Below are 25,247 nucleotides of genomic sequence, written 5' to 3' on the forward strand. Positions count from 1 at the left end.
TACCAAATAAAGTTACTGTCTTCAGCATGGTGTTTGTGTCACATTTTTTGAGGTGAGGTAAAAATAATTGGGTGTGTATGATACACGGTGATAGGTACTTGAGGAAATAATACATTTAAATTGGAAAAAAAAAATCCTTAGCCAAGTGTCACACTGATATACTGCAGAAAACTCAATGTAACTTTTAAAAACCAAGCACTTTGTTTTTAAAGAGCACAGAACCATAATATCTTCTTTAATCCTCGTTTCAGAACTCTTTCTGAAAATATGTCCAACTTCCCTAAACTTAACTTGAATTCGAAATACAGCTATTAATATTTCCTTAGGTGGATACAAATTGCAAATCTTGCCCTGTATGTGTGTGCATTTCTAAATGAATGTCATGGTTTGTTGCAATTGAGTATTTAGAGATATCACTATATTCTTTTTTAAATGTTTTTATGAACACGTAACTCCAGAAAGTGAAATAATTATGGGCAGAGTTGATTTTGGCAGCATGTGCACACTTGAGTTACTCAGATCATGCTTCACAAAACTTTATCACATAATCACAAATCTAATCCTTAATCTTTAAAAGGAACTAATGATATGTAACAAGTAAAGTTAAGAACAGAGGAATTTTAAAAAAGGATAACTATTTCAGATAACTGTTAGGTTCTTTTACTAATTCACACTTATCAAAAGAAAACCTTATCTAACAATGTTCTTCTGTTTTCAACTAAGAGAATTAATAAGTGTACAGTTCAGTCGCTCAGCTGTGACCAACTCTTTGCAACTCCATGGACTGCAGCACGATAGGCCTCCCTGTCCATCACCAACTCCTGGAGTTTACCCAAACTCATGTCCTTTGAGTCAGTGATGCCATCCAGCCATCTCATCCTCTGTCGTCCCCTTCTCCTCCTGCCTCCAATCCATCCAGGCATCAGGATCTTTTCAATTGAGTCAGCTCTTCGCATCAGGGGGCCAAATATTGGAGTTTCAGCGTCAACATCAGTCCTTCCAATGAACGTTCAGGACTGATCTCCTTTAGGATGGACTGGTTGGATCTCCTTGTAGTCCAAGGGACTCTCAAGAGTCTTCTCCAACACCAGAGTTCAAAAGCATCAGTTCTTCAGCACTCAGCTTGCTTTATAGTCCAACTCTCACACCCATACATGTCTAGTTCAGGCAAATACTTCTTTTCATAGCAGCATTTGACAGGTGAACAATAGTGTCTTATGCAGAATGCTTTTCTTGTGGAGGAATAAAATGAGGTACCATTCCACTGCCCCCCACCCAAGCACCCAGATCCAATCCTGAATTATTCATTGCATTCAATATTTCGCGTACAGTTTTTTCAATTATCTCAAGTTTTGCTAATTTTCATTTATTTCTAATGACTATATTGATAGATGTGTTATAATTTCTACTTAATTTTTTAGTTTAGGCATATATTTGTGTAACAAATCCATCCTTATTTTGAACAGAAGAAATGAAGTTTATAGATAATTATTGCTAAACTTTGAAAATATATGTGCATATATAGAGAAATAATGACTTCTTGAATTTTAGCATAAAAAGTATTTCATGTAAAATCCTTTTTAAGGATTATTTGAGCAACTAACAATTTTTTTTTTTTTTAGAATCATGCTCCTATAACAACAATGAAGATTTCATCCAAAAAGGTAAAAACAAGACCATGTTTATTTTCTTTGTATCTAAAAATTTTACTATTGTAGAAGAATGTATTTTATAACTTTGAAAATTCAATTTGGTGTTAGCAAAATAATTAATACTGTTCATAATATACCACACATTTAATTTTGATATGGAATTTACTAGCTTTAGTGGAAGACAAAATAGGTTTATTTGGTACAGAAATTAATTAGAGTAGAATATGTATGTGTGTGTGTGTGTGTGTATATGCAGCAAGATATTCCAATCTTTTTGTATCCTCTATTCTTAAATATTACAGTGTGTGAAGCCAACCAAAATAAAAATAATCTTTCTGAAGGAAGAATTTAGCATAATATTTGGGCTACTATAACATCACAAGCATTCTCAGGGACTTGAAATGCGTAATCAATCCTCTTTTCCTCTTTTGAGTTCCTGCTACTGTCAAATGTTTGAAATATGCAGTGCGTTCTTTTATGCTTATTTCTAAGAACGTACTATTTTATAAGGTTTACCTGTCACTTTAAAAATCTGAATGTCTCAAATCTAAGCCATATCAGGCTTCAAGGTTTGGGGAATAAATGTTTTACTATGATTTTAACCAGAAATGTTTGATCTAATTTGCACCTGCATATGCAGATACACAATGATCATGGAAAGAAAAAGTCCAATTCCAGTCTCTACATTTGCAAAACATGCACCTCTCCAGACCCTAAAGGCACTATCATCTGCTAAGCAAAAGTTCTAAGGGGCAGAGCAGTTTAGTCAAAAATGGGATAGGCTTCAGAATGATAGTGATGTGCATTTGAATACCAACCTGACCCTAAATTATAAATAATTAACTTCACTGACCTATATCTGCCTCTGCAAGGTAATGCTTTTCTCACAAATGAATTAACTTACATAAATTGCCTAAATTAAAGTGGTAACGCTTGTTGTAAGAGCCTAAGACTTATTTTTCTTGGAATATGGAATAAAGTTTTTATGTGTTAGCATAACTAATGATATAACTTTGGTGTTCTTCACCATATTTGGTCTGTTATAGGTAAAGAAGTATTCCAATCAGTCTTGTACTATTTTCACTTGATGACATTTTATGAAGAAAAATAAATAGGGTACAAGGAAGCTAAAGATCTCATCTGTCAAAATGTTTGCATGGTGCATAACAAACATTTTCCCAAGTAGCAAGAAGCCATTTGTCATTTTCCCCAATTTCTTAGCGAGCTGATCTCAAGTCAGAAAATCTTTGAAGTCAGCAGGGAATCCTTTCGTTTAAAGTAGTTTAATGGAAAGAGAAAGTATCAGAGCAAAATTCAAAATGGACACAGCCATTTGTGTGTCATAGTAGCCCAATAAACAATTATAGATTCCAGCTCCTAATTCAACTGGTAACTTGTAATACACAGTCCACTCCATTAAATTACAATGTACAACACACACATACACAGGAAAATCCAAGTATTAAATATGTCTCAGCTTCTTCTATTACAGATCATTTACAATCTTTAGTTAAATCAATTATATTCAAGGCAAGGTAACTGATTTGGGGGAAATTGATTTTAACAACTACATATTGCACTATTTTTTAAATGTAAAAGAACTGTAAATCGACAATGGTATTTTGTATATATTTAAATTCTGTGAATTTAGTACCTTTTCTCATGCTCAAACTAAAAAATTTATTGTTCATTTTATACTCTTCTATTTTCTAATTTATCCTTGCATTCCATGACAGAAAATAGATTAATAAAAAGGTTATTTATAGAATGAAATTACCTGTATCCTTTCCTCACATAAATACATTTCCTTGGAATAAGTTAATGAAGCTGATGTATTATTTGTTAATGTATTCAATAAACATTTATTTAAAATATTTCTAGGGAAATGATTATTATTGAAACATATAGTTTTTTCTTATAGCTTGAATGTCTCAAATGAGGATCAGTAATTTTCAGCCTATTTTCTGAAAAATTTATTGATCTGAACAAAGTATTTTATATTAGGCACAGTAAACTGAGATGTGATTCAAATAATTAATTAGAATTGAAAATATATAAATTGCTAGCTTGTTCACTGGTAGTTTACTCTATTACAACTACTACTATTACTTAATATTCATTAAACACTTAGGTCCCAGAAACTATTTTAAGCAATTTATGTGGAATTAGTCCTTATATTGTTCTTACAAAACATTTATGGAGTAAGTGCTGCATAGTCCCAATCTTACCAAAGAGGAAGCTGAGATTTAGAACAGTTACCCAGCAAAATTTTGGAAGCTGGGATCTGAATCTCAGAGATATGCCTCCAGAATCTGTTAGACCAATGATGCCCTCACTGATTTAATTGTGAATCTATATATAATTTGCAAATATATATATATATATATACACACACGTATACACACGTTTGTGTACATGTGCATATATTCAAGTTCCAACTTAGAAATTCTATGTTAACTTGAGTTACACATCATTAGTCCTTTGTAAAATAAGGACTCTGAGTTGGAAACTTATCCCTTCAACTCCTGAGAACCACTTTATGCATAGCCAAGAGAACTGGGGCAGTATCATAATAAGCTCTTGACACCATGCAAATGAAGGAAGATGGAATCTTTATTATAACTTAGGCTCTTGAAGATTTGTGGATCATACAGAACATTTAAAACATGTCTAAATATAAATACAGTCCTCTGAATTGTTTTAAAATTGCTCTAATGAGTAATAATTCACTTTCAAAAGCAGGTGAAAATTGTTTTAAAATTTTTATCTAATGCTTACTATTTTTTCTCAACTTAAAAATGTCCTGCATTTTAGACTTGACTTTTTCAAATTTACAAGGTGATGAGTTGCCAAACTTGAACACTCCCTTGTGCTTTGCCAAGAGAAAGCATTCAAAGAAAAAACACAAACATCACAATTTAAATCTGTAATACATCAGCTCAAATCTGAGAGAACAATGAATCTCAACGTCTAAAACACATGACATGGTACTCAGAGTACATGATGCTCTGAGTTTTTTGTTGTTGCTTTTTTTTTAAACGAGTCAGGTAATGTTATAGGTGTATTAACATAGGGAAAGTCTATTTATTTTGGCATTATACCCTTCTGTACTTTGCTTCTTGTTTCAAAATGCATCCAAGGGTCTGTGGGCATATATTATGTGTTCCTGCTGAAAGGTCTCTTTTAACTTCCACGTCTGAAATAAATCACCATCATTCTTCTGATAGCAACAGCTGTATGTGAGCTCCAATGAAGGACTTGCCCAAGTGTCTCTGCATCGCTGCCACATCTACGGGTCAGCCTGCGCTGACTGCTGCCTGGCAAGGGATCCCTACTGTGCCTGGGATGGCCATTCTTGCTCTAGGTTCTATCCAACCGGAAAGCGGTGAGTACTGAATATTCAGCTGAAAATCAAAATCAGTATCATCAGACGGTTAAGCAATGCTCCACATTATTGGAATCAGTTCTATTGCAGTATCCTGTAAAAATGACACTAAAAGTAGTAGCTGTGTTCAGCGCCATATGTAGTCTTCAAATAAAGAAAATGGCCACTCATAAAAAACAAACGTGTGGTTACCAAAGGATACAGAGGGCTGGGTGTCAGGGGAGGGGACAAATTTTAACTTGGGATTCTCACAGAAATATTAGAGTGCAGTAGTTTGGAAAAAGGAGAAGGCAATGGCACCCCACCCCAGTACTCTTGCCTGGCAAATCCCATGGATGGAGGAGCCTGGTGGGCTGCAGTCCATGGGGTCGCTAAGAGTCGGGCACAACTGAGCAGCTTCACTTTCACTTTTCACTTTCATGCATTGGAGAAGGAAATGGCACCCCACTCCAGTGTTCTTGCCTGGAGAATCCCAGGGACAGAGGAACCTAGTGGGCCACTGTCTCTGGGGTCGCACAGAGTCGGACACAACTGAAGCGACTTAGCAGCAGCAGCAGCAGTTTGGAAAAATTTCTTTTTCATTTTAAAGTTCCTCTGCAACACAATCCTCTACCTGCAGCCCTTAAAATATGTCAAGCAGCATTTAACTTTCACATTTACCCAGTGTTTATCTTTTTTGTTTTATATGCTTCAGATATCCTTAAACCTAACTTTCCTAGGGTTTCCTTGTGCCATTTAATTCTTCTGTAATCAAACACTTGTCCCAGTTCAGGCAACAGGAGCTCGCTCCAGAATGGATACCCTGAATACTTTTGAAACCTTGATAACCATGCTTTACCCCCTGCAATGGTGAGTGTATGATTATTGGTTAGATTAAGAGGTTCAGGTAGTCTGAGGCACAGTGCGTTTTAGCCAAGAGAAGACTTAGGAAGGAAACTCTGAACCAACTTTCACCAAGTTGGAAGGAAATACCAGTAATGAAATTATAAAGCAAAGAATATGCGGAATTTAGGATCAGTCAAAGTCACAGCTATTTTCACTCAAAGTTTAGTATGGGTCATGATGAGTGACAAGGGGAAAACCCATGAAACATAGGGTCATCAGGAGACAGCAAATACGCCTAGCCTTGAGTGCCAGTGATCTTTCAAGTAACAGGTTGACAGATTAAAACAACCCAGCACTTCTGCATATCAAGATTATTCTGATCCTTTTATGCATTACTTCAAAGTATTTGTATCATAGGGAAACTGTTTGCCAGGCAGTAGCAAAGAGCTGGACACGACTGAGCGACTGAACTGAACTGATTCTAGAGCTGGGCACATAACATTGAAAAAAAAAATAGCTACAAAAAGGCAAAAATCCCTCCCTGGAGGGAGAATAAGTTTTAGAAGGGGAATACAGACAATTAACAAGGAAACCCTAGGTATATCAAATAATGGTAAGACCTATGACTTTTTGAAGGGCAGGGTAGAGAGATAGGGGCTGTGAAGCGGGGGACTGCAGTATTAAATGGGTGGTCAGGGGAGGTTTACTCAAGGTATATTTGAACAAAAGCTTGAATGTGAGGATGTGTGATGAGGATGAATGTGTTATGGCGTTATTTGGGAGAATAGCATTTTAGAGAGAAGCACCAGAACCCTTAGAGCTGGAGCGTGCCAAGACTGTCCAAAAAACAACACCAAGACTAATGAGGCTATCTATTCTAGAATGAGCAGGGGGAAACGTAGGAAGAAATGGGATCAAAATGCCAGATGACACAGGATTTAGTAAATCAGCAAAGGACTTTTATTTAGAGTTAAGTGGAAAACTGCTGAAGGGTTTTTGAGCACAGGAGTAGTATTGTTTGAATTTTGTTTTAAAAAATTCATCTGGTGGGTTTGGCTGGGATCGAAGCCCTGGGATAGAAAGAGAATGTGAGGGGAGGAAACAGAAGGTGCGAGACAGTTAGACTGCTAACTGATGATCGACGTGAGAGAAAGTGGTGGCTTGGTAGAGCTGGAGGTGGTCAAAAGTCTTCTGATTCTGGATAGGGCGCACAGAATCTGCGAACATATTGCATGTTGGGCTGTTATAGAAATAGAGGACTCAGAAATAAGCCAGTTTTTCAGAACTGAGCATTGGAAATATCTGCATGTCATTTCCTGAGAAAGAGAAGACTAGGAAAGGCACAGGTTTGTGGGGAAAACGACGATGTTAAGTTAATGATGCCTATCAGGTATTCAAGTGGAGTTGTCATATAGGCATAGACATCTGAATCTGAGTAAGGAAAAGTGGCCCAGATAATTTCAAAGTCTTCTGTATTAAAGGCATCAGGTATGATGAAAAGTCCCCCTCTTTACCCAGAAGATTTTAGTATCTGTTTTCAAAGACCCATATTCCACCATGTTATTTTAAGATTTAATCAGGAGGTCTATGGCCTCTTTTCATTTCTACATAGAATTTCTGGACTTCATTATCCTGAGATGTGTCTGCACCTGGACACAAAGTATGAGGGAAGCAAATTCTAACTAATCTCAGATAAAAAATGATTTTTGTGCTCACTTGTGGTATTTTTGACTATATATTCACTCACAGTTATGATAGCAGCAATATTTAAAAACTATTTTCATAACTATTACTAAGGCAATAATTAATTTTTCTTGGTAAGCAGTTCTAAAAATTGGCATGTCTAACACCCAGATGGCTTCCCAGGTGGTAGAGAATACACCTGCCAATGCAAGAAATGTGCATTTGATCCCTGGTTTGGGAAGATCCCCTGGAGAAGGAAATGAAAACTCATTCCAGTATTCTTGTTTAGGAAATCCCATGGACAGAGGAGCCTGGCAAGCTACAGTCTTTAGGGGGTCACAGAAGACTCAGATACAACTTAGGGACTAAAGAACAACAAAACACTTGAAAAACAATCTTCAATCTATTATTAAACAAATTTAGTGCTCAAGGGAACTGAAGCACTACACTTTCTAAGAAAGAAAGTGATATAGGGACCACACAGTGAATCTTACCATAGTCCTATACACAAATCTGCCTTCTCTATGACACGAAGAAATTGAAAATGAGTACTCCTTCCCTGCAAAATTTTCAGACATTGGCTTTAGCCACCAAGCATTTTTATTTAACAAAAAAAACTATTTCACAATTAAAATTCCATACTTTATTCAAAAACTATCATTGAATATTTGAGATTTTTTTTTGACTTCTTTTTTTTTTAATTTTAAAATCTTTAATTCTTACATGTGTTTTTTACATTATAAAAGTTTCTGCTGAAATATGAGTTAACTCATTTGTTCTAATATTCTCCCACTAGTCTTTTCTAAAATGTGTACTTCAGCATAGTTTCCACATTGTCATCCTAATGCAACAAATTGTTATTTTAATCATATGCTCTTAATAAAGAACTGAAACATTCTTGAAATTATTAATCTTGCGATATGATGTACATTATTAAACCTTGTATCATGGGTTTTCTGCTAGAACTAATAAAATAATTAGGTAAAGTTGCTGGATACAAAAATCTATTGTGTTTCTTTACACTAAATTGCCAACATTCGCTGGATCATTGAAAAAGCAAGAGAGTTCCAGAAAAACATCTATTTCTGCTTTTTTGACTATTCCAAAGCTTTTGACTGTGTGGATCACAATAAACTGGGGAAAATTCTGAAAGAGATGGGAATACCAGACCAACTGACCTACTTCTTGAGGAACCTGTATGCAGGTCAGGAAGCAATAGTTAGAACTGGACATGGAACAACAGACTGGTTCCAAATAGGAAAAGGAGTACGTTAAGGCTGTATACTGTCACCCTGCTTATTTAACTTATATGCAGACTACATCATGAGAAATGGTGGGCCAGATGAAGCACAAGCTGGAATCAAGATTGCCAGGAGAAATATCAATAACCTCAGATATGCAGATGACACAACCCTTATGGCAGAAAGTGAAGAAGAACTAAAGAACCTCTTGATGAAAGTGAAAGAGGAGAGTGAAAAAGTTGGCTTAATGCTCTACATTCAGAAAACGAAGATCATGGCATCTGGTCCCATCACTTCATGGCAAATAGATCTGGTCCCATCACTTCATGGCAAATAGATGGGGAAACAGTGGAAACAGTGGCTGACTTTATTTTGGGGGGGCTCCAAAATCACTGCAGATGGTGATTACAGCCATGAAATTAAAAGATGCTTACTACTTGGGAGAAAAGTTATGACCAACCTAGATAGCATATTGAAAAGCAGAGGCATTACTTTGTCAACAAAGGTCTGTCTCGTCAAGGCTACAGTTTTTCCAGTAGTCATGTATGGATGTGAGAGTTGGACTATAGAGAAAGCTGAGCGCCAAAGAATTGATGCTTTTAAACTGTGGTATTGGAGAAGACTCTTGAGAGTCCCTTGGACTGCATGAAGATCCAACTAGTCAATCCTTAAGGAGATCTTTCCTCAGTGTTCATTGACTAGACTGATGTTGAAGCTGAAACTCCAGTACTTTGGCCACCTGATGTGAAGAGCTGACTCATTTGAAAAGACTCTGGTGTGGGGAAAGATTGAAGGCAGGAGGAGAAGGAGATGACAGAGAATGAGATGGTTAGATGACATCACCAACTCAATGGACATGAGTTTGGGTGAACTCCGGAAGTTGGTGATGGACATGGAGGCCTGGCGTGCTGTGGTTCATGGGTTGAAAAGAGTCAGACACGACTGAGTGACTGAACTGAACTGAACTGAATAACAAACCAGAAGAAAGAAAAATTAAGGGAGAATAATCCCATTTATAGCTGCATCAAAAAGAATTAAATATTTAGGAATAAATTTAATGAAGGAGATAAAAGATTGAAACTGTAAGTCTTTTATGGAAAAAATAATTGAAGAAAACACAAATAAATGGAAAGTTTTTTCATACTCTTGGGTTAGAATATTTATATTGCTAAAGTGTTTATACTACCCAAAACAATAAACAGATTAAAGATGATCCGTATCAAAATTTCAATGATATTTTTCACAGAAATAGAAAAAAGAATCCTAAAATTTTTATGGAACTACAAAAGTCCCTGGCTATCTGAAGCAATCTTAGAAAGAAGAATCTTGCTCCCTGACTTCAGACTGGGAGTATAGTCTTCAGATTACTATACAAAGCTATAGTAATCAGGAGAGTATGGTATTGGCATAACAACAGGTACATAGATCAATAGAAGAAACTGCTGCTGCTGCTGCTGCTGCTAAGTCGCTTCAGTCGTGTCCGACTCTATGTGACCCCATAGACAGCAGCCCACCAGGCTCCCCCGTCTCTGGGATTCTCCAGGCGAGAGCACTGGAGTGGGTTGCCATTTCCTTCTCCAATAGAAGAAACTAGAGAGCCAGAAATAAACCTAGGCATTTATGGTCAATTAATTTGCAACAAAGGAGCCAAAAAAATACACAGTGGAAAGGACAGTCTCTTCAGTAGATGGTATTGAGAAAACTTGACCTTCACGTGCAAAAGAAAAGAATGAAACTAGACTACTGCCATACGCCATATGCAAATATTTACTGAAAATGAATTGAACAGTTGAACATGACATGAAACCACAAAACTCCTGAAAGAAAATGTAGACAGCAAGAGAACTCCCCACTCTTTAAACCATTCTAATAGGTATGAAGTGATGTCTCTTTATGGTTTTGACCTGTGTGTGTGTGTGTATACACACATCTATAAGATATTACTTGGTCTACCCTTACCTGTCTTTGGCTAGCATACTGGGAGTTTCATTAAAACTATCTATAGTATTTAAATTCTCCACATTATTCCCAAATTTTTTAAAGCATACAGTTTTAGTGAATGCAAAACATGTTTGCTGTATGAATTATTTCCTAAATTCCCATATGTAGTAGTTATTTTGTTTGGAGATTAAATAGCAATAATGTAAAGGATCATTTGGAGTATTTTTATCTTATCTGATAGTGTTAACTAGTTTAGTTTTATTTTCGATTGCACTGTAACTGGAAGACAAAATCATGCAGAGGAATTCATAGGCATTAAAATCGAAAGCATGTCCCTTTGTATGGAAACAAAGAAGTACAGCTATACTTGGAAATCAAGGGAGGTGTACTTTGACATAATAAGGTTGTTAATGTCGTTGGTTGAGTAGTTTCTTTTTTAAAAAGACATCTTTTTCATAGTAATGTTTTACTGTTTTTCATAGTAAACAACGTTAAGCATTTTTCCTCTTTATCCTCAAGCACATTAAATATTTGTGCATTTGTATCAGTTCAGTTTAGTCACTCAGTCGTGTCCACCTCTTTGTGACCCCATGGACTGCAGCACACCAGGTTTCCCTGTCTATCACCAATTTCCAGAGCCTATTCAAATTTAAGTTCATCACATCAGTGATGCCATCCAACCATCTTATCCTCTGTTGCCCCTTCTCCTCCCACCTTCAATCTTTCCAAGCATCAGGGTCTTTTCCATTGAATCAGTTCTTTGCATCAGGTGGCCAAAGTATTGGAGTTTCAGCTTCAGCATCAGTCCTTCCAGTGAATATTCAGTACTGATTTCCCTTAGGATTGACAGATTGGATTAACTTGCAGTCCAAAGGACTCTCAAGAGGCTTCTCCAAGACCCCAGTTCAAAAGCATCAATTCTTCGGCACGCAGCTGTCTCTCTAGTTCAACCCTCACATCCATACATAACTACATACAATTTAATCTCTAATGTTATTTATTCTGGATATAGACATGTAGTTGGAAATGTTAAAACGAGAATAAGTTTACCCTTCAAGTAAATATCTGCTTTTTACACAGTAAGAAAATAATCTCATTGTTTATCTAAAAGAATAGACTATAATGGAGGAAACTGACATCTTGAGCCAAATCCCCAGTCCCGCATGCAGTGTAATATGACTGTCTACCATCATGCTTTCACGATGTTCTACAAATACCTAAAAGGGAATGTATACATATAGAAGGGGCTTCCCTCGTGGCTCAGACATTAAAGAGTCTGCCTGCCGTACAGGAGACCCAGGTTTGATCCCTGGGTGACAGATATAGAGAACTCAGATGGCTGCCTTATTGTTCTCATCGTTAAAGCAAAGCTGTAGCAATGTTTTTCGATATTTAAAAGTCCGGAAGGAATATGATACTGCAAATTCAGATTGCTAAGCATAAAGGCCCATGTACTTGAGTAAACCATAACATAGTGCTGATCCTGTGACAATAAATTAAACTATTGTGAACAATATTGCTTACTTGCTGCTGCTGCTGCTGCTGCTAAGTCACTTCAGTCGTGTCCAACTCTGTGCGACCCCATAGACAGCAGCCCACCAGGCTCCGCCATCCCTGGGATTCTCCAGGCAAGAACACTGGAGTGCGTTGCCATTTCCTTCTTAGACGGCTAAAAATGTCCAGTTCAACTATAAGAACTATCACGTGGTTCTCATACAATATATACTCACAAGTTGGCTGGTAGTAAATAATTGTGTGACTTCATAATATACCAAATACAATGCAGTAAAAACCTGATTTAGGACCTATTCTAAAGTACAGTATTAATCATAATTCCTGAGACAAGAGTGACTTTCACTAGTTTGTGTTTGTAATTGTCAAGAAATATTCAACTGAATAGGGATCATGTGGCTTTCGGGGGAAGAGAATCCTTAAATGACACAAAGTTTTATACCTATATTTCATAAATAGATTTATATAATCCTTTGATTATATAAACTATTATCTGTTTGCCATAACTTTTTTTTCATTATTATTGACCTTGAGGTTAATTATGATTTGCAAATTTTATAAGCCCAGTGTTAATATTTTCTTTCTCTTGCTGAATATTTTAATTTATCATTAAGGATAAAAATATTAAGAGAAACTTCACTAGCCCAGTTAAATGATATGCTCATCCATATATACTTTTCAGAATTGATAATAGACAATCAGTTTACCCCTGTTAATCACAATAAAGAACATTCTGTTCCTTCTCCTTTATAACAAGGTTCATGTCCATAATTCATTGCTAAGGTCATTTCAATCACTCTGTTTTGATTTGTTGTATTATGTAATACAATTGGCACTAATAGATAAGTGAATCTAAGACAAGAAATTAGTTTGCAAGTAATTTTAAACTTTTATTTAAATAGTGAACAATTTTAAAAGGATGAGCTAAAATTTTGAAATGCTTAAATCGATGATATGTAACAACTAAAGGCAATGATTGAACCTTGTTTGGATCCTGAATAAACTTTTAAAAATGCATAAGGAATATTTTGAGTAGCAAAGCTAGTGAAATTTCAATATAGAATGTACTTTATATGATATCATTAAATAAATATTGATATGGTTAGGATAATTATAATGTTATGTAGAGAAATTACTCATTCTTAGAAGGTACATACATTTAAGCATATAAAATTATCATGTCTGCAACTTGTTTTCTAAAGATCTTCATATATGTGCATATGTAGTATGTGTATAACATATACTTGGATATGAGAGAACATATAAACGTGGCGCAGCACGATTTATGAGTGTAGGTTGCCATCATTCGTTGTATGTGTATATCCAGGTTTCTACAGCCTTGAAAATTTTTACAATAAGAGCATGAAGGAAAATGCTTAGTCTAGTAAATGAAACATTTTGCTTAACCTTATATGAATATCCATTTTCTTTGTCTCTCTGGTTCTGGACACTTTTTAATGTTTCTGGAAATGGTTTGAAAGTAAGAAAAAATTATAAAGTGGAAGATGCTAGTAAGTTTATACTTTGGAGGTTATTGTATTAGAAACTTTTCTAGGACTGTCTCTAAAATAAAAATTTACCCTACTAATTTGGAATCTAGCATCTATGTAGGAAGTACATATAATAGGAGGTTCATCTATCGTGAGTGATAGATAGGGAAACTCTGAATTAATTCAAATTGAAAACAAAGTGCCCACATGATATTTGAAGCACTGAACAAAAAATACGGGTAATCAGATCCTTTTCCTTTATGAAACCTTAGGCAATCATAAGATTGCACAATTTAAAATGAAGTCTTTTAAATACATCATAATTGGCAATGTTAATTCTAAGTCGCTTGTATATATTTCTGCACTTCATAGGAGGAGCCGAAGACAAGATGTGAGACATGGAAATCCACTGACTCAATGCAGAGGATTTAACCTAAAAGGTAATTATAAGTGGTCAAACTTGGTAAAGAGTAGCAGTGCTCCATATCATATTTTAGTAAAGGAAATCTGTGATAAATCAAAATGTGTCATTTTAAATAAAGATTCACTGTGCAAATTAGAGGCATTCATTATGGTCATTAAAAATTACATATTATTTGTACGTATACTAAGATTTATGTAAAAGAAAAGTCCAGGAACACAGATATCCTTGGATATGTTACTTGGTAAGTCTTTCACAAAGATAGTTATTATAGATTTTTCTAGCCATTATTTTCTTTCTGAAGAAAAAATGTACTTTATTTTTGTTTACCTCTGAAGAAAAGATATCTTGTTTGTTTTTTCCTGTGATAAATAGCATAACAGAATTTACTATTTTAACCATTTTATAGTGTACAGTTCTGTGGCATAAAGTATATTGACGATGTTGTACAACAAGTACCACCATCCATCACTGAAATTTTTTCATCATCCCAAAGTTAAACTCCATACCCATTAAACACTAACTCCCTATTCTCCCTTCCCCAACTTGTAGCAACCACTGTTCTAATTTCTGTCTCTATGAATCTAAATAGTCTAAATATCTCATATAAGTGGAACCATATAATATTTGTCCTTTTATAACTGGCTTATTAGCCTAATGTCTTCTTCAAGATTTCCTGGGTGGTTCAGTAATAAAGAATCTGCCTGAAATTTAGGAGACACAGGTTCAGTCCCTGGATTGGGAATATCCCTGAGAGGAGGAGATGGCAACCCACTCTAGAATTCCTGTGTGGGAAATCCCATGGACAGAAGGAGCCCAGCAGTGAACCAGACAACAACAGTGTCTTATTTAGGATTCATTCATGTTGTAACGTGTGTCAGAATATTTTTCCTGCTTAAGGCAAAAATGTAACCCATTGTGCGTGCGTGTGTGTGTGTGTGTGTGTGTGTGTGTATCCGTCAAGGAACACTTGCACTGCTTCCAATTTTTGGCCATTACGAGTTATCCTGCTCTGAATTTTACAGTTTACAACCGTACTATACAGTTTCAGCAGTCTGGCCGTGTGTCTTACGATTAATCTAATTCCTTTCTTCCCATCCTGACATAGAGACATTATGTTATAATTTTTCCACTGAACCCCTCCCTCCACCTCCACCCCACCAGACCTTCCTCGAGGCTTACCAAGGTGCTATAGAGGTTCTGTAGTTCACGGTTAACACAGACTCCTGTCGCTAACCTTTGTGAGCATGGGCCTTTTTGTTTTTATTTAAATAATGACATTCTTGTCACTAACTACACAAACCACAAGAAGAAAATTAAGACGCATTTTGGCTAATTGTTTCATACATCTAACTGAGGGAATAAATCCAGATTACTATTTCTCTGTTTGCTGAGTATTTTAGAAATCTGTGTGTCAGTTCCCACTTATAGTAGCAGTAGTCATAGTGGTAAGAGTATTGGCAACAGAGGTCATGAGGAACAAACATCAGTGTCGATTTTTGTGTCAAAACCTGAACTAAGTGCTTTTTAAAATAGATTATGTCACTTACTGCTCAAGAAATTATTCCAAAGTCGGATCTATTCCTATTCATACTTTATGAATGAGGTTACTGCCCATGTCTAAGCTACCACATAACTATACTGAATACTCTTCCTAATTTAAGAATTTAAGTATAACAATGTCTGAAAATAGCTGTTTTAGAACCAAGTAAAACTGAAGCACAGAGATGTTAAATAACTTCTCTAAGGTTATACAGCTGGTAGTGATAAAGCCAAGATTTTACCTCAGGTATCTCTGAGGTCAAAGACTATTTTCTCAACCATGGCATCCCACTGTGGCCACACCTTGCTCTCTGCCTTTTCCCAGTGTTTCTGAATTTCATCTATACCACACTGAGTGTGGCGTTTAGGGGCGGGATGAACCTGGCCTTGGTATTGCCTGGCACTTACTAACTCTTTGCCTAGGATATGTTTTTTTCATAACTCACAGCCTATGAAAGCTGAGAAAATGTAATTCACAAAGATGTTGTAATAATTAAATGTTCAAGGTGATATTAAGTGCATTCCTTGGTGTAAAGTAATTCTTTTTTTTTTTTTAAGTAATTCTTGAATAAACATTGATGCCCTTGTATCTTTCTCTCCTTCCTTTTGGATTAAACACACTAAACAATGTATAAACTTGTTAACTAATTAAGACTGTCTTTGGGCTTTGCTTTAGTTGCTCACAATTTTATAGAGAAATAAACATTTGTATAAGAAAATATGATCCAAATTCCATTGCTTCTCTCTCATTTTATTTTTGTTCTTCAGCATACAGAAATGCAGCTGAAATTGTTCAGTATGGAGTAAAAAATAACACCACTTTTCTTGAGTGTGCCCCCAAGTCTCCACAGGCATCTATCAAGTGGTTGTTACAGAAAGACAAAGACAGGAGGAAAGAGGTGAGTAATGCGGGAGCAGCAATCAATCAGGGCTTGGAAAGAGCATTAAATCACCTTCCCTCAGTGAGGCACAGATCAAACAAAAAAGGAAGGACGCACGAACATCCTTTAATGTCTTTGGGATGACAAGTGCCACCTTCTTTAAAATCCTTTGTCCACTGAGTTGATGGATTAATTAGAAATCCTATCTGCCTGCTCACCTCTATAACACAGTGATTAAAGCAAGAGCTTGCACACTCAGATGGGGGTACTGATGTAAGGAGGCATTTGTAAAAGAAACAAGATGTGCGCAAATCCAGAAGCCATGTTCTCACACAACAGCACCTTTGTGTGATTCACAAGATAAAGGGGACTTTTGAAAAAGTTCAATTTTTCTCAACAAGAAATTCCACTTAACCATAACCTTTATGGTAAAGAGCATTTTTCCGCTGTGTGGTAATGCTTCCATTGCTTTAATATTCATAACTCTTGGGGTTTTGTTATAGGTAATGTGTGGAATCATTATTTATGGGACCATTGCCTTTATTAAGTGATAGGTAAAAAAAAAAAAAAAACCTTGACTTTCAAATGAAAGGACACTTGTATTAACCTTTCACTGATTATAAAGAGCTGTTTTAAAAGGAAAACATTGTAAAACAGCATAGAGTGAAATATTATAAATAATGAATTCCGTAATATTGATGTCACATTGTCCTAACTAATGAGGGGATAAGAAGAAAAATACATATGTATATATAAAGCCTTAAAGTACCCAAAACTGCAGTGGTGTTAACAGTACATCACAAAGCGTGATGGAGGGAAGGGAAGAATAGAGCCTTCAGCACTTGGGTGTTTTCTGTTGCGCAGTTTCCATACTACATATTAGGTTAATGAGAGCTACGTAGAATGGATACAGTCCTAAGCGAAGCATTGCATCAGAATTACTAAAGTAGATGTTAGCTCTTTTTGAGGAAATGCTTTCCAACTCTCAGACCTGCCTATTCAAAGATGTTACGAGCTGTTTAGGAAATTTTGTGTTCCCTGTCACAGGAATATTAAACCATAAGCTGATGACGACTTGCATAGATGAGACTTAAATATCTGGGAAAAGATGGGCTCAGTGGACTTCAGGGCCCCTTCTTGCTGCAGAACTTTATAAAATTTTTTAAATTTTTTCATTAATAAAAAATATTGAGGCTTGTTTTGTGGCTATCTATCACCAAATTAGTCTTGAAATATCTGCAGTCTAATTAATTTTAAATTGTTTGGAGTGGATGTGGAGCATAAGAATGATTGCCTTATAGACTACTCTGGGGTAGAAGTCATAATGTATGACGGTGATGATCATCATACAGGAATGGATTCTTAGGCTTGAACATGTCGTGTGGACACGAACCATCCTGCCAAAAAAGTCTGTATATGTGCATGTGAGTTGGAAAGCCACAATTCAAACAGGGGCTTACCTAACATAGATAAAATGCTGTTCTTTTATTCAGTAGAAAGTTCAGTGGAAAAATATGTAATGGATGAATATAATTTCTATTGTGTAAAATTAAAATACATGAATATATACAGGCTTGACTACATGTCACAGAAATTAACAAATGAAATTTTAAAAGGAATGTATCTTGTGTTTTATCTCTTTCATGATATTTATAATGTTTTATTTCAGAATTTCAAAAATGTGGAGACATGCATGGCTATCTTGATTTTTCTCCCAACCTCAAAAACAGAAGAATACTATAATTTAAGATAATGAAAAACCTTAACCCTAATTATGAAACTCTGGTCTGTCTAGAATTTAAGCAGAGCACATTTCCACTCACTATCACTTTATTTGAATAAGCTATTAATATTTAACTAAATTTATCTTAATTCTTCCTCAGTAATTTAGGCAAACATGCACATATTTCTCACATTTATGATGTGTAAATACTGAACTTTTTTTTTTTTAGTAAGACAAGTGGTAAAAACTTTCAGAGAAAAATGCAGATAGTTCATATTGAATAGCATAAAGACTAAAAGCCCTCCTCTCCTCCACTTCAGTACTCATTCCCACTTCTCAGAGTATAGGCTGCTAAGAATTATATAGTCCTCCAACTAGTCTCCATAATTTTCCTATTTTCCTCTCTTTCCTTCTTTGTATCTCTTTCTCTGTGAGACACACACACACACATTTCAGTATTAGTATGTATGGAGCCACTTTATTTTTCTTGGCTGCATAGTATTCACTATAGGACCATACTTTGCCTTTACTAAAGCTATCTACTGATTACATTATTTCTTGTTTTTCCTCTTATCAGAAGTATCAGGTAGGGACTTCCCTGGCAATCCTGTGGTTAAGACTCCATGCTTCCACTGTAGGGGGCATGGATTCAATTAGAGAGCAAGGATCCTGCATGCTGTATGGTGTGGCCAAAAAATAATTTAAAATTTTTGAAAATTCATGTGAGTGAATATCTGCATGTTAGTTAGACCACGTATTCTATATAAATTCCTATAAATAAAATATCTGCACTGAATCTTATATATAAACATTAATGAATATTATCAAATTAGCCTCCAAAATTTTTCTCAATTTCATGCAAATAGGAAAGACTCTATTTTTTACTTCTGTATGCATTTATACATGATTTAAGCTATTTCTAAGGCATAGTAAAGTTTTAAAAACTGAATGAACATAAAAGTTTTGCTTTATATGTTTCAGTCCTTTTTCTTAATCTCTCTTTTCTAGTTCAGTTCTGTTCATATTTCAGTGCTATATTTTTCCTTTTTCTGCTTTTGTATGTGAGCTACTTTTTATCTAAAACAACCTATCTTTGGTTTGTATTTCATTAATAATAAAATATGTATTTATATAGAAATTTATCATTTAGAAAAACATTTCACATTCATTCTTATTTTTCTTTGGGTCAAATTTCTTTCCCTCAATGAAAGAGCATTCCTGAGTATATATATGAAGGAACTACTTACCACTTAGGTTTTTGTGTGTTCACTGATAATACTATAGCTGGCCCTGTAAGGAAATGGATTTCAGAATTTAGCTTACATCCAGAAAATAATATTTTTCCAGCATAAGCCTGTAAAATAATTAAATGTTCACCTCATAGCTTATTACTTTTCTTGGAAAGTAAAATCACTTGGAGTACTTATAATAAGTTCCAGCTTATTTTTAGTCATTCTTTGTGTTACATAATTGGAAAAACTCCTCAATAATGTTCAGAACTCTGCCTCAGCTTAATCAATTATTGGTTAGGAGAATATTCATTCATTCATTGAAAAAAAGGTAAAATTCAATGATTTAATTATGGCTTCATGTTCTTACTCAATAAGTATTTTTGTTATAATAACAGGCAACAAATACAGGGTAAAATAGATAGTTTAAACTGTGAATTTCATATATATATGTTGTCTGTAATTTACATTCTAGAAACATTCAAAACTCTCACTTAGATGTGAATAAACTACTTCTACCCAAAGGGAATGCACTTTAAGCTATTTGGGACAATATGGGTGATACCTTTACTTTCTCTTTAATACATTCAGTATCCCTGAAACCAGATCTCCTGTGCAAAAATAAGTAAATAAAAAATAAAGAGGCAATGGAATTTGCCAAAAATGTGTGTCCACTAAGATGGAAGTTAATTAATACTCAATACTTTTGTAAAACTTATGAAATTCTTTTTACAAGTCACACCTTTTTAGCATATATAGAGTTGAATTTCAGAACTCTGGTATCTCTGTTTTAGGTCAAACTGAATGAACGAATCATAGCCACTTCACAAGGACTCCTTATCCGCTCTGTTCAGGATTCCGACCAAGGATTGTATCACTGCATTGCAACAGAAAACAGCTTCAAGCAGACCATAGCCAAAATCAACTTTAAAGTTTTAGATTCCGAAATGGTGGCAGTTGTTACAGACAAATGGTCTCCATGGACCTGGGCCGGCTCTGTAAGGGCTTTACCCTTCCATCCGAAGGACATCATGGGGGCTTTCAGCCATTCAGAAATGCAGATGATTAATCAGTACTGCAAAGACACTCGGCAGCAGCATCAACAGGGAGAAGAATCTCAGAAGATGAGAGGGGACTACGGCAAGTTAAAAGCTCTCATCAATAGCCGGAAAAGTAGAAATAGGAGGAATCAGCTGCCAGAGTCATAATGTTGTCTTAAATGGGGCTTATGCTTCCATTAATAAAGGTCTGTCTTCAGTGATCAAATTTTTAGCAAAGAATCTTGTGCTTTACCCGTGGGGAACTCCTAAAGAAGGTGGTTACTCACTGAGAAAGGTGAATGTTACATGAACTGAAATGAGTATGCATTTTCTTGTATGATATTGACAACCCTAGACATGTCATGGTCCTCATGGTGCATAGAAAGATTTAACTTAACCTAGATTTTATTTATATCTTTATATACCTTTTCTTCAAAATCAATATGGCGGCTGTGAAACTAGAATTCTTACATCCCTTAATTGAATGAGGGCTATAACCTGAGACCTTCTATCCTTGCTTTAAGGATTTAGGTTTCTAATTGATAGTCATCTGTATACAAAAGCAAATGCCAAGTTCACAATTTTTACATAGTAAAAGTGAAATAAATGCTTGTAACAGAGTCAAAAGAAATGTAGAATAAAAAAATAAAGACAAGGAAGAGGGAATCTAAAAGTTGCATAAAACACTAGCAGTTCATTAAAAGATAATATGGAGTTTATATGCTTCCAGTGAAATATGGTATTAGTTATTTTTATGATGGCAAAAGTTGTCAGTTGCTGATATCCGTCACTGATCTCTGTTCCCTTGTTTCAGGAAGATAAAAGGAACCCTCACCAATAATATCTGACTGGAGTTATGTCAGTGAAGCTTCTAAGTTTATATTGTCACATAGTCATCTTCCAAACAACAGCACTTTCCTTTTTGGAAGATATTTAAGTTATTTTAGACTCAGAGAATATAATCTTACACAGTTTAATCAATTAATATGTTTATTCTAATTTTGTAGTTTGCATGGCAGGTTAAAAAATATAAGAAGAAAAATTTTTTGAAATACTAACTTGTATATGAGGTCTAAAACCATCAAAATGGGAGAAAAAAGAAAAACAAGGTAAAAAAAGAAATTTTATTGACAGAAGTTTATTAAAAATATTACTAATTTTTAACTTCAGTAATTAATTTCATTGGTTAGCTTACTTTACCAACGTCAGATACCATTATGGAATTTTAAGTCACCGATTCTTTTTTTTTTAATGCTCTTTTGTATATGCTGGAGAGACACTCATCTTATGGAGAAGTGAAAAAATTTCTAATTTGAACAATAATAGACATACTTTATTTTAAAAGAATGTTGGTACATCATATTCACTGGTATATAAATACAAATGTGGTAAGTCTGTGATGAATAAAATAACTATCTTATTATTATATACTTGGATCCTGTGTTTAGAGTAATTTAATATTCATTTTTTTTATTCCAAATACCAATTAGGTGGGAGAAGTATAAAATTTTCTTCATATCCTCGTATTTCTTTTAAAAATACAGCTTTTGCTGTTTTGTTTTACATTTAACAATTTCCATGTTTCCAGGTGCAAAGAGAAATATACCTAATCAAAATCTGATACAAAAGTTTTATTTGTAGTTAACAATCCATAAAGAAAGTAATCAAGATAAATATATTACTTTTCTAAGCACTATAGTATAAAGTGTCAAGAACTGAAATCATTGTCAAAATTAATCTAATCACTTATCAGAATCTAAGAATATGAGTAACTTATTTAAGTGGTAAATTATGATATTACAAGGGGAGGCCTCAATGGAGCAAAAGTAGCAGTGACAAACACAACATAAATAATGTTTCTTCAAAAAGAAAGGTATTAATAAGAGCTATTGTTCCAAATGTGTGTATGATTCTAAAGTAGCCTCTAAAGAAGTTTGTTATACAAGTAGTTCTTTATTTCCACTCTACACACACAAATAGAAATGTGTGTAAAGCTGAAACCATCTTCTGTGTTCGTGGTCAATCTATTCTATGTACAGAGTTAAAATTGTTTTAGACTCAAAGGATAAAGTAAATTATACAGGTCCCCTTGCTTCATGTAAACGCAAACTGATAGACAATAAGGGTGTTTAGTTTTATAACATTATTTGTGCTATTTAATGCCTTCTGCTTTAAACATTATTATATTGTATATACTTTTATCACTTTACTTTTAAAATTATAGAGACCCTTCTTGAACAAAACTGCCAAATGTAAAGAAAATTTTCTTTCTCAAAAATATTGTTAACACATACTAAATGTTGGTGGTTGATTGGTTGATTTTACTTTGTGTAGTTTGACAGTTCAATGACTTGATGTGTTTTTCATTTGTATTGTACATAAAATTTCCTAGAAATGCACTTTTTTTCAAAGTGTAGGTTTGTGAATAGATTCTAGCATGATGAAACTGTCATTACAGTGAATGTTCACTCTGTGTAAGGAAATGTAGTTAGCACAGTAATATTTAATTGGATATTGAAGAAATCATGTGCCTGGCAAAATAAAACATATTGAATTCCCCAAAGATGTCTTTAATTTTCCTTTTTAATGTTGAGTTTATAATTTCTTGTTGATATGATAGAATCTGCTGACTCTTACAATTGTTCTTATTTTCCCCATTTATTTATTTGTGTGTGTGTGAAAGTAATGCATCTGGATATTTCAAAATTCAAAAGTTCCAGTAGGATACACTTGAAAACTTTCCTTGTACCTCTATGTAAGTCCTGCCCCAGAAGCACCCAGTATTGTCAGTTTTTGTGTATATTTCCATGATACATTATACACAGCAAGCAAATTCATATTTGTTTTCTCTTTAAGAGACATTTTATATCCACTCACATCTGTGGACACTTATTCAGACTTGTGTCTACAGTTGGGGGGAGGGGGAAGTATAGTTTATAAATGCTTGAGTGTGGAGCCAGACTGCCAGAATTTGAAGTCTTATCATGGGAAAATTGCCAAATCTCTTTTCTCTATTCTATAAAAATATTCCAATCAGGGTTGGTTTCATGGGTGTTAGACTTGTTCGGTCACACATATTTCTGTGGTCAGAAGGATTCATACTTACTTTAATGCTCTGTTGTCACCTCTTTGAACTTCTTAATAATTTTAAATAAGGAGCCCTGAATTTTCATGTTGTACCAGACCCTGCAAATTACATAGCCAATCTGATTCTAAGTGTTCATAATTTCTAGCAGTTTGTACCAGGTAAGGAAGGACCTCGTTCAATTTAGTAAAGACAAACATAAATTCCAAAGTCCAATACTTAATTCTTTCCTCCTTTTTCTCAATTTTCACCACAGTGTCCCTAAATGTCAAGTAGCCCTCTGCATGACTTCAGAGGTAAATTACTGCTGGGAAATCAATTCTCATGTCCTCGCCCAGTCGTGTCCGACTCCTTGTGACCTCATGGACTGTAGCCTACGAGGCGCCTCCGTCCATGGGATTTTCCAGGCAAGAGTACTGGAGTGGGTTGCCATTTCCTTCTCCAATTCTAGTATTTATTAATTAAAATTATTATTAAAGATAAAAATTGCTATATTTAATAAATACTTCTTTTATTTTATTTATTTATAGTTTTTGCCCAAATTAATACCTGTAAAGTATTAGGGCAGAACTTATATAATAAGTGCTCAATAAATATCTTAATATCTTATTTATTTTGAAAGTGCCCTATTGCTGCAACAGGAAGGAATATTTCAGTTGTGTCCTTTGACAAGTTAAATGCCAGTGGTCTGGGCCAGGGAGCCTGTAGTCAGTAGATGAGATGATACCTTACCAGGGTAAGACTTTATATGAGCCTTAATGAAAGTGAGGGGAAGGAAGCCACAGGGAAAAGAACAACTGTAAATAAATCTCCGCAAATCTTTCAACCTGATGATTTTGAACTACTCCCTAATTGCTTCATTTCCCAGTATCTTGCTTATATTTGAATTTAAAATTATTTTTTTTAATCAATGCATTTCTTATAAATTTAGTATTTTTCTGATGCTTTACATTTCATACCCAAGTTTTAAGAAAACAAGAGAATCACCATTTCCTGTATTTACTCTTCTGGCTGTAAAGAGAGACACGTCTCAGCTTTGTTTTGCAGCACAGTCAAGTCCACTGAAAGCTTTAATCTAGACAAGTAAATAAACAGACTAAGTAAAACAGTTACTCAACAAGTGGCATTGAGAATTTATTTGAATTTTATGCATGGTAACAAAACTCTGGAAGACTATTGTGAAAAATAACTTCCTTATAAGTGTTTATGCCTCTGTCATTTTACCCAATCACCTTTTGCACGGAAATACAAGCCCCTCTGCAAAGTTGAAACCAGTTGCAACAAATTTTGTGTATGTGCCATTGAGTGCACTTCATTGTCAATGAACTGTTTTTCCTAGTGGGCCTCTGGTATATATTTCAATTTTTATAATTTCATAACTTTACTCTCTTGGTGCACAGATACTGAGAACTGGAAGAACTAGCTCCAAAATAAGAAAATGCCATCTTCACTCTACTGGCTAATGCATTTGTCCATTTACCTCATAACACAATACTTTCCACCCAGGTTAAACTGTGTGTTTCTCAGGGCTATTATGTTGCCATGTGTGAGTGTTACTTAGATAAAGTGCTATTGAAGAATGAGATGATAATAAACA

General features: G+C 34.9%; 1 protein-coding gene across 1 annotated transcript in view; it reads left to right on the plus strand.

The window, feature by feature from the left end:
- SEMA3C (semaphorin 3C) overlaps positions 1-23,086 on the plus strand; it is a 206,530-nt gene extending 183,444 nt beyond the window's left edge. Inside the window, exons 14-18 of the mRNA XM_068972571.1 lie at positions 1,623-1,664; positions 4,880-5,037; positions 14,102-14,169; positions 16,461-16,591; positions 20,320-23,086. Of these exons, the coding sequence (XP_068828672.1) occupies positions 1,623-1,664; positions 4,880-5,037; positions 14,102-14,169; positions 16,461-16,591; positions 20,320-20,733 (813 nt within the window). The 3' untranslated portion in view covers positions 20,734-23,086. The remainder of the gene's footprint in view (positions 1-1,622; positions 1,665-4,879; positions 5,038-14,101; positions 14,170-16,460; positions 16,592-20,319) is intronic.
- Positions 23,087-25,247: the final 2,161 nt, after the last annotated feature.

Source organism: Capricornis sumatraensis, chromosome 5 (assembly GCF_032405125.1).
Source record: "Capricornis sumatraensis isolate serow.1 chromosome 5, serow.2, whole genome shotgun sequence".
Classification (NCBI taxonomy): domain Eukaryota; kingdom Metazoa; phylum Chordata; class Mammalia; order Artiodactyla; family Bovidae; genus Capricornis; species Capricornis sumatraensis.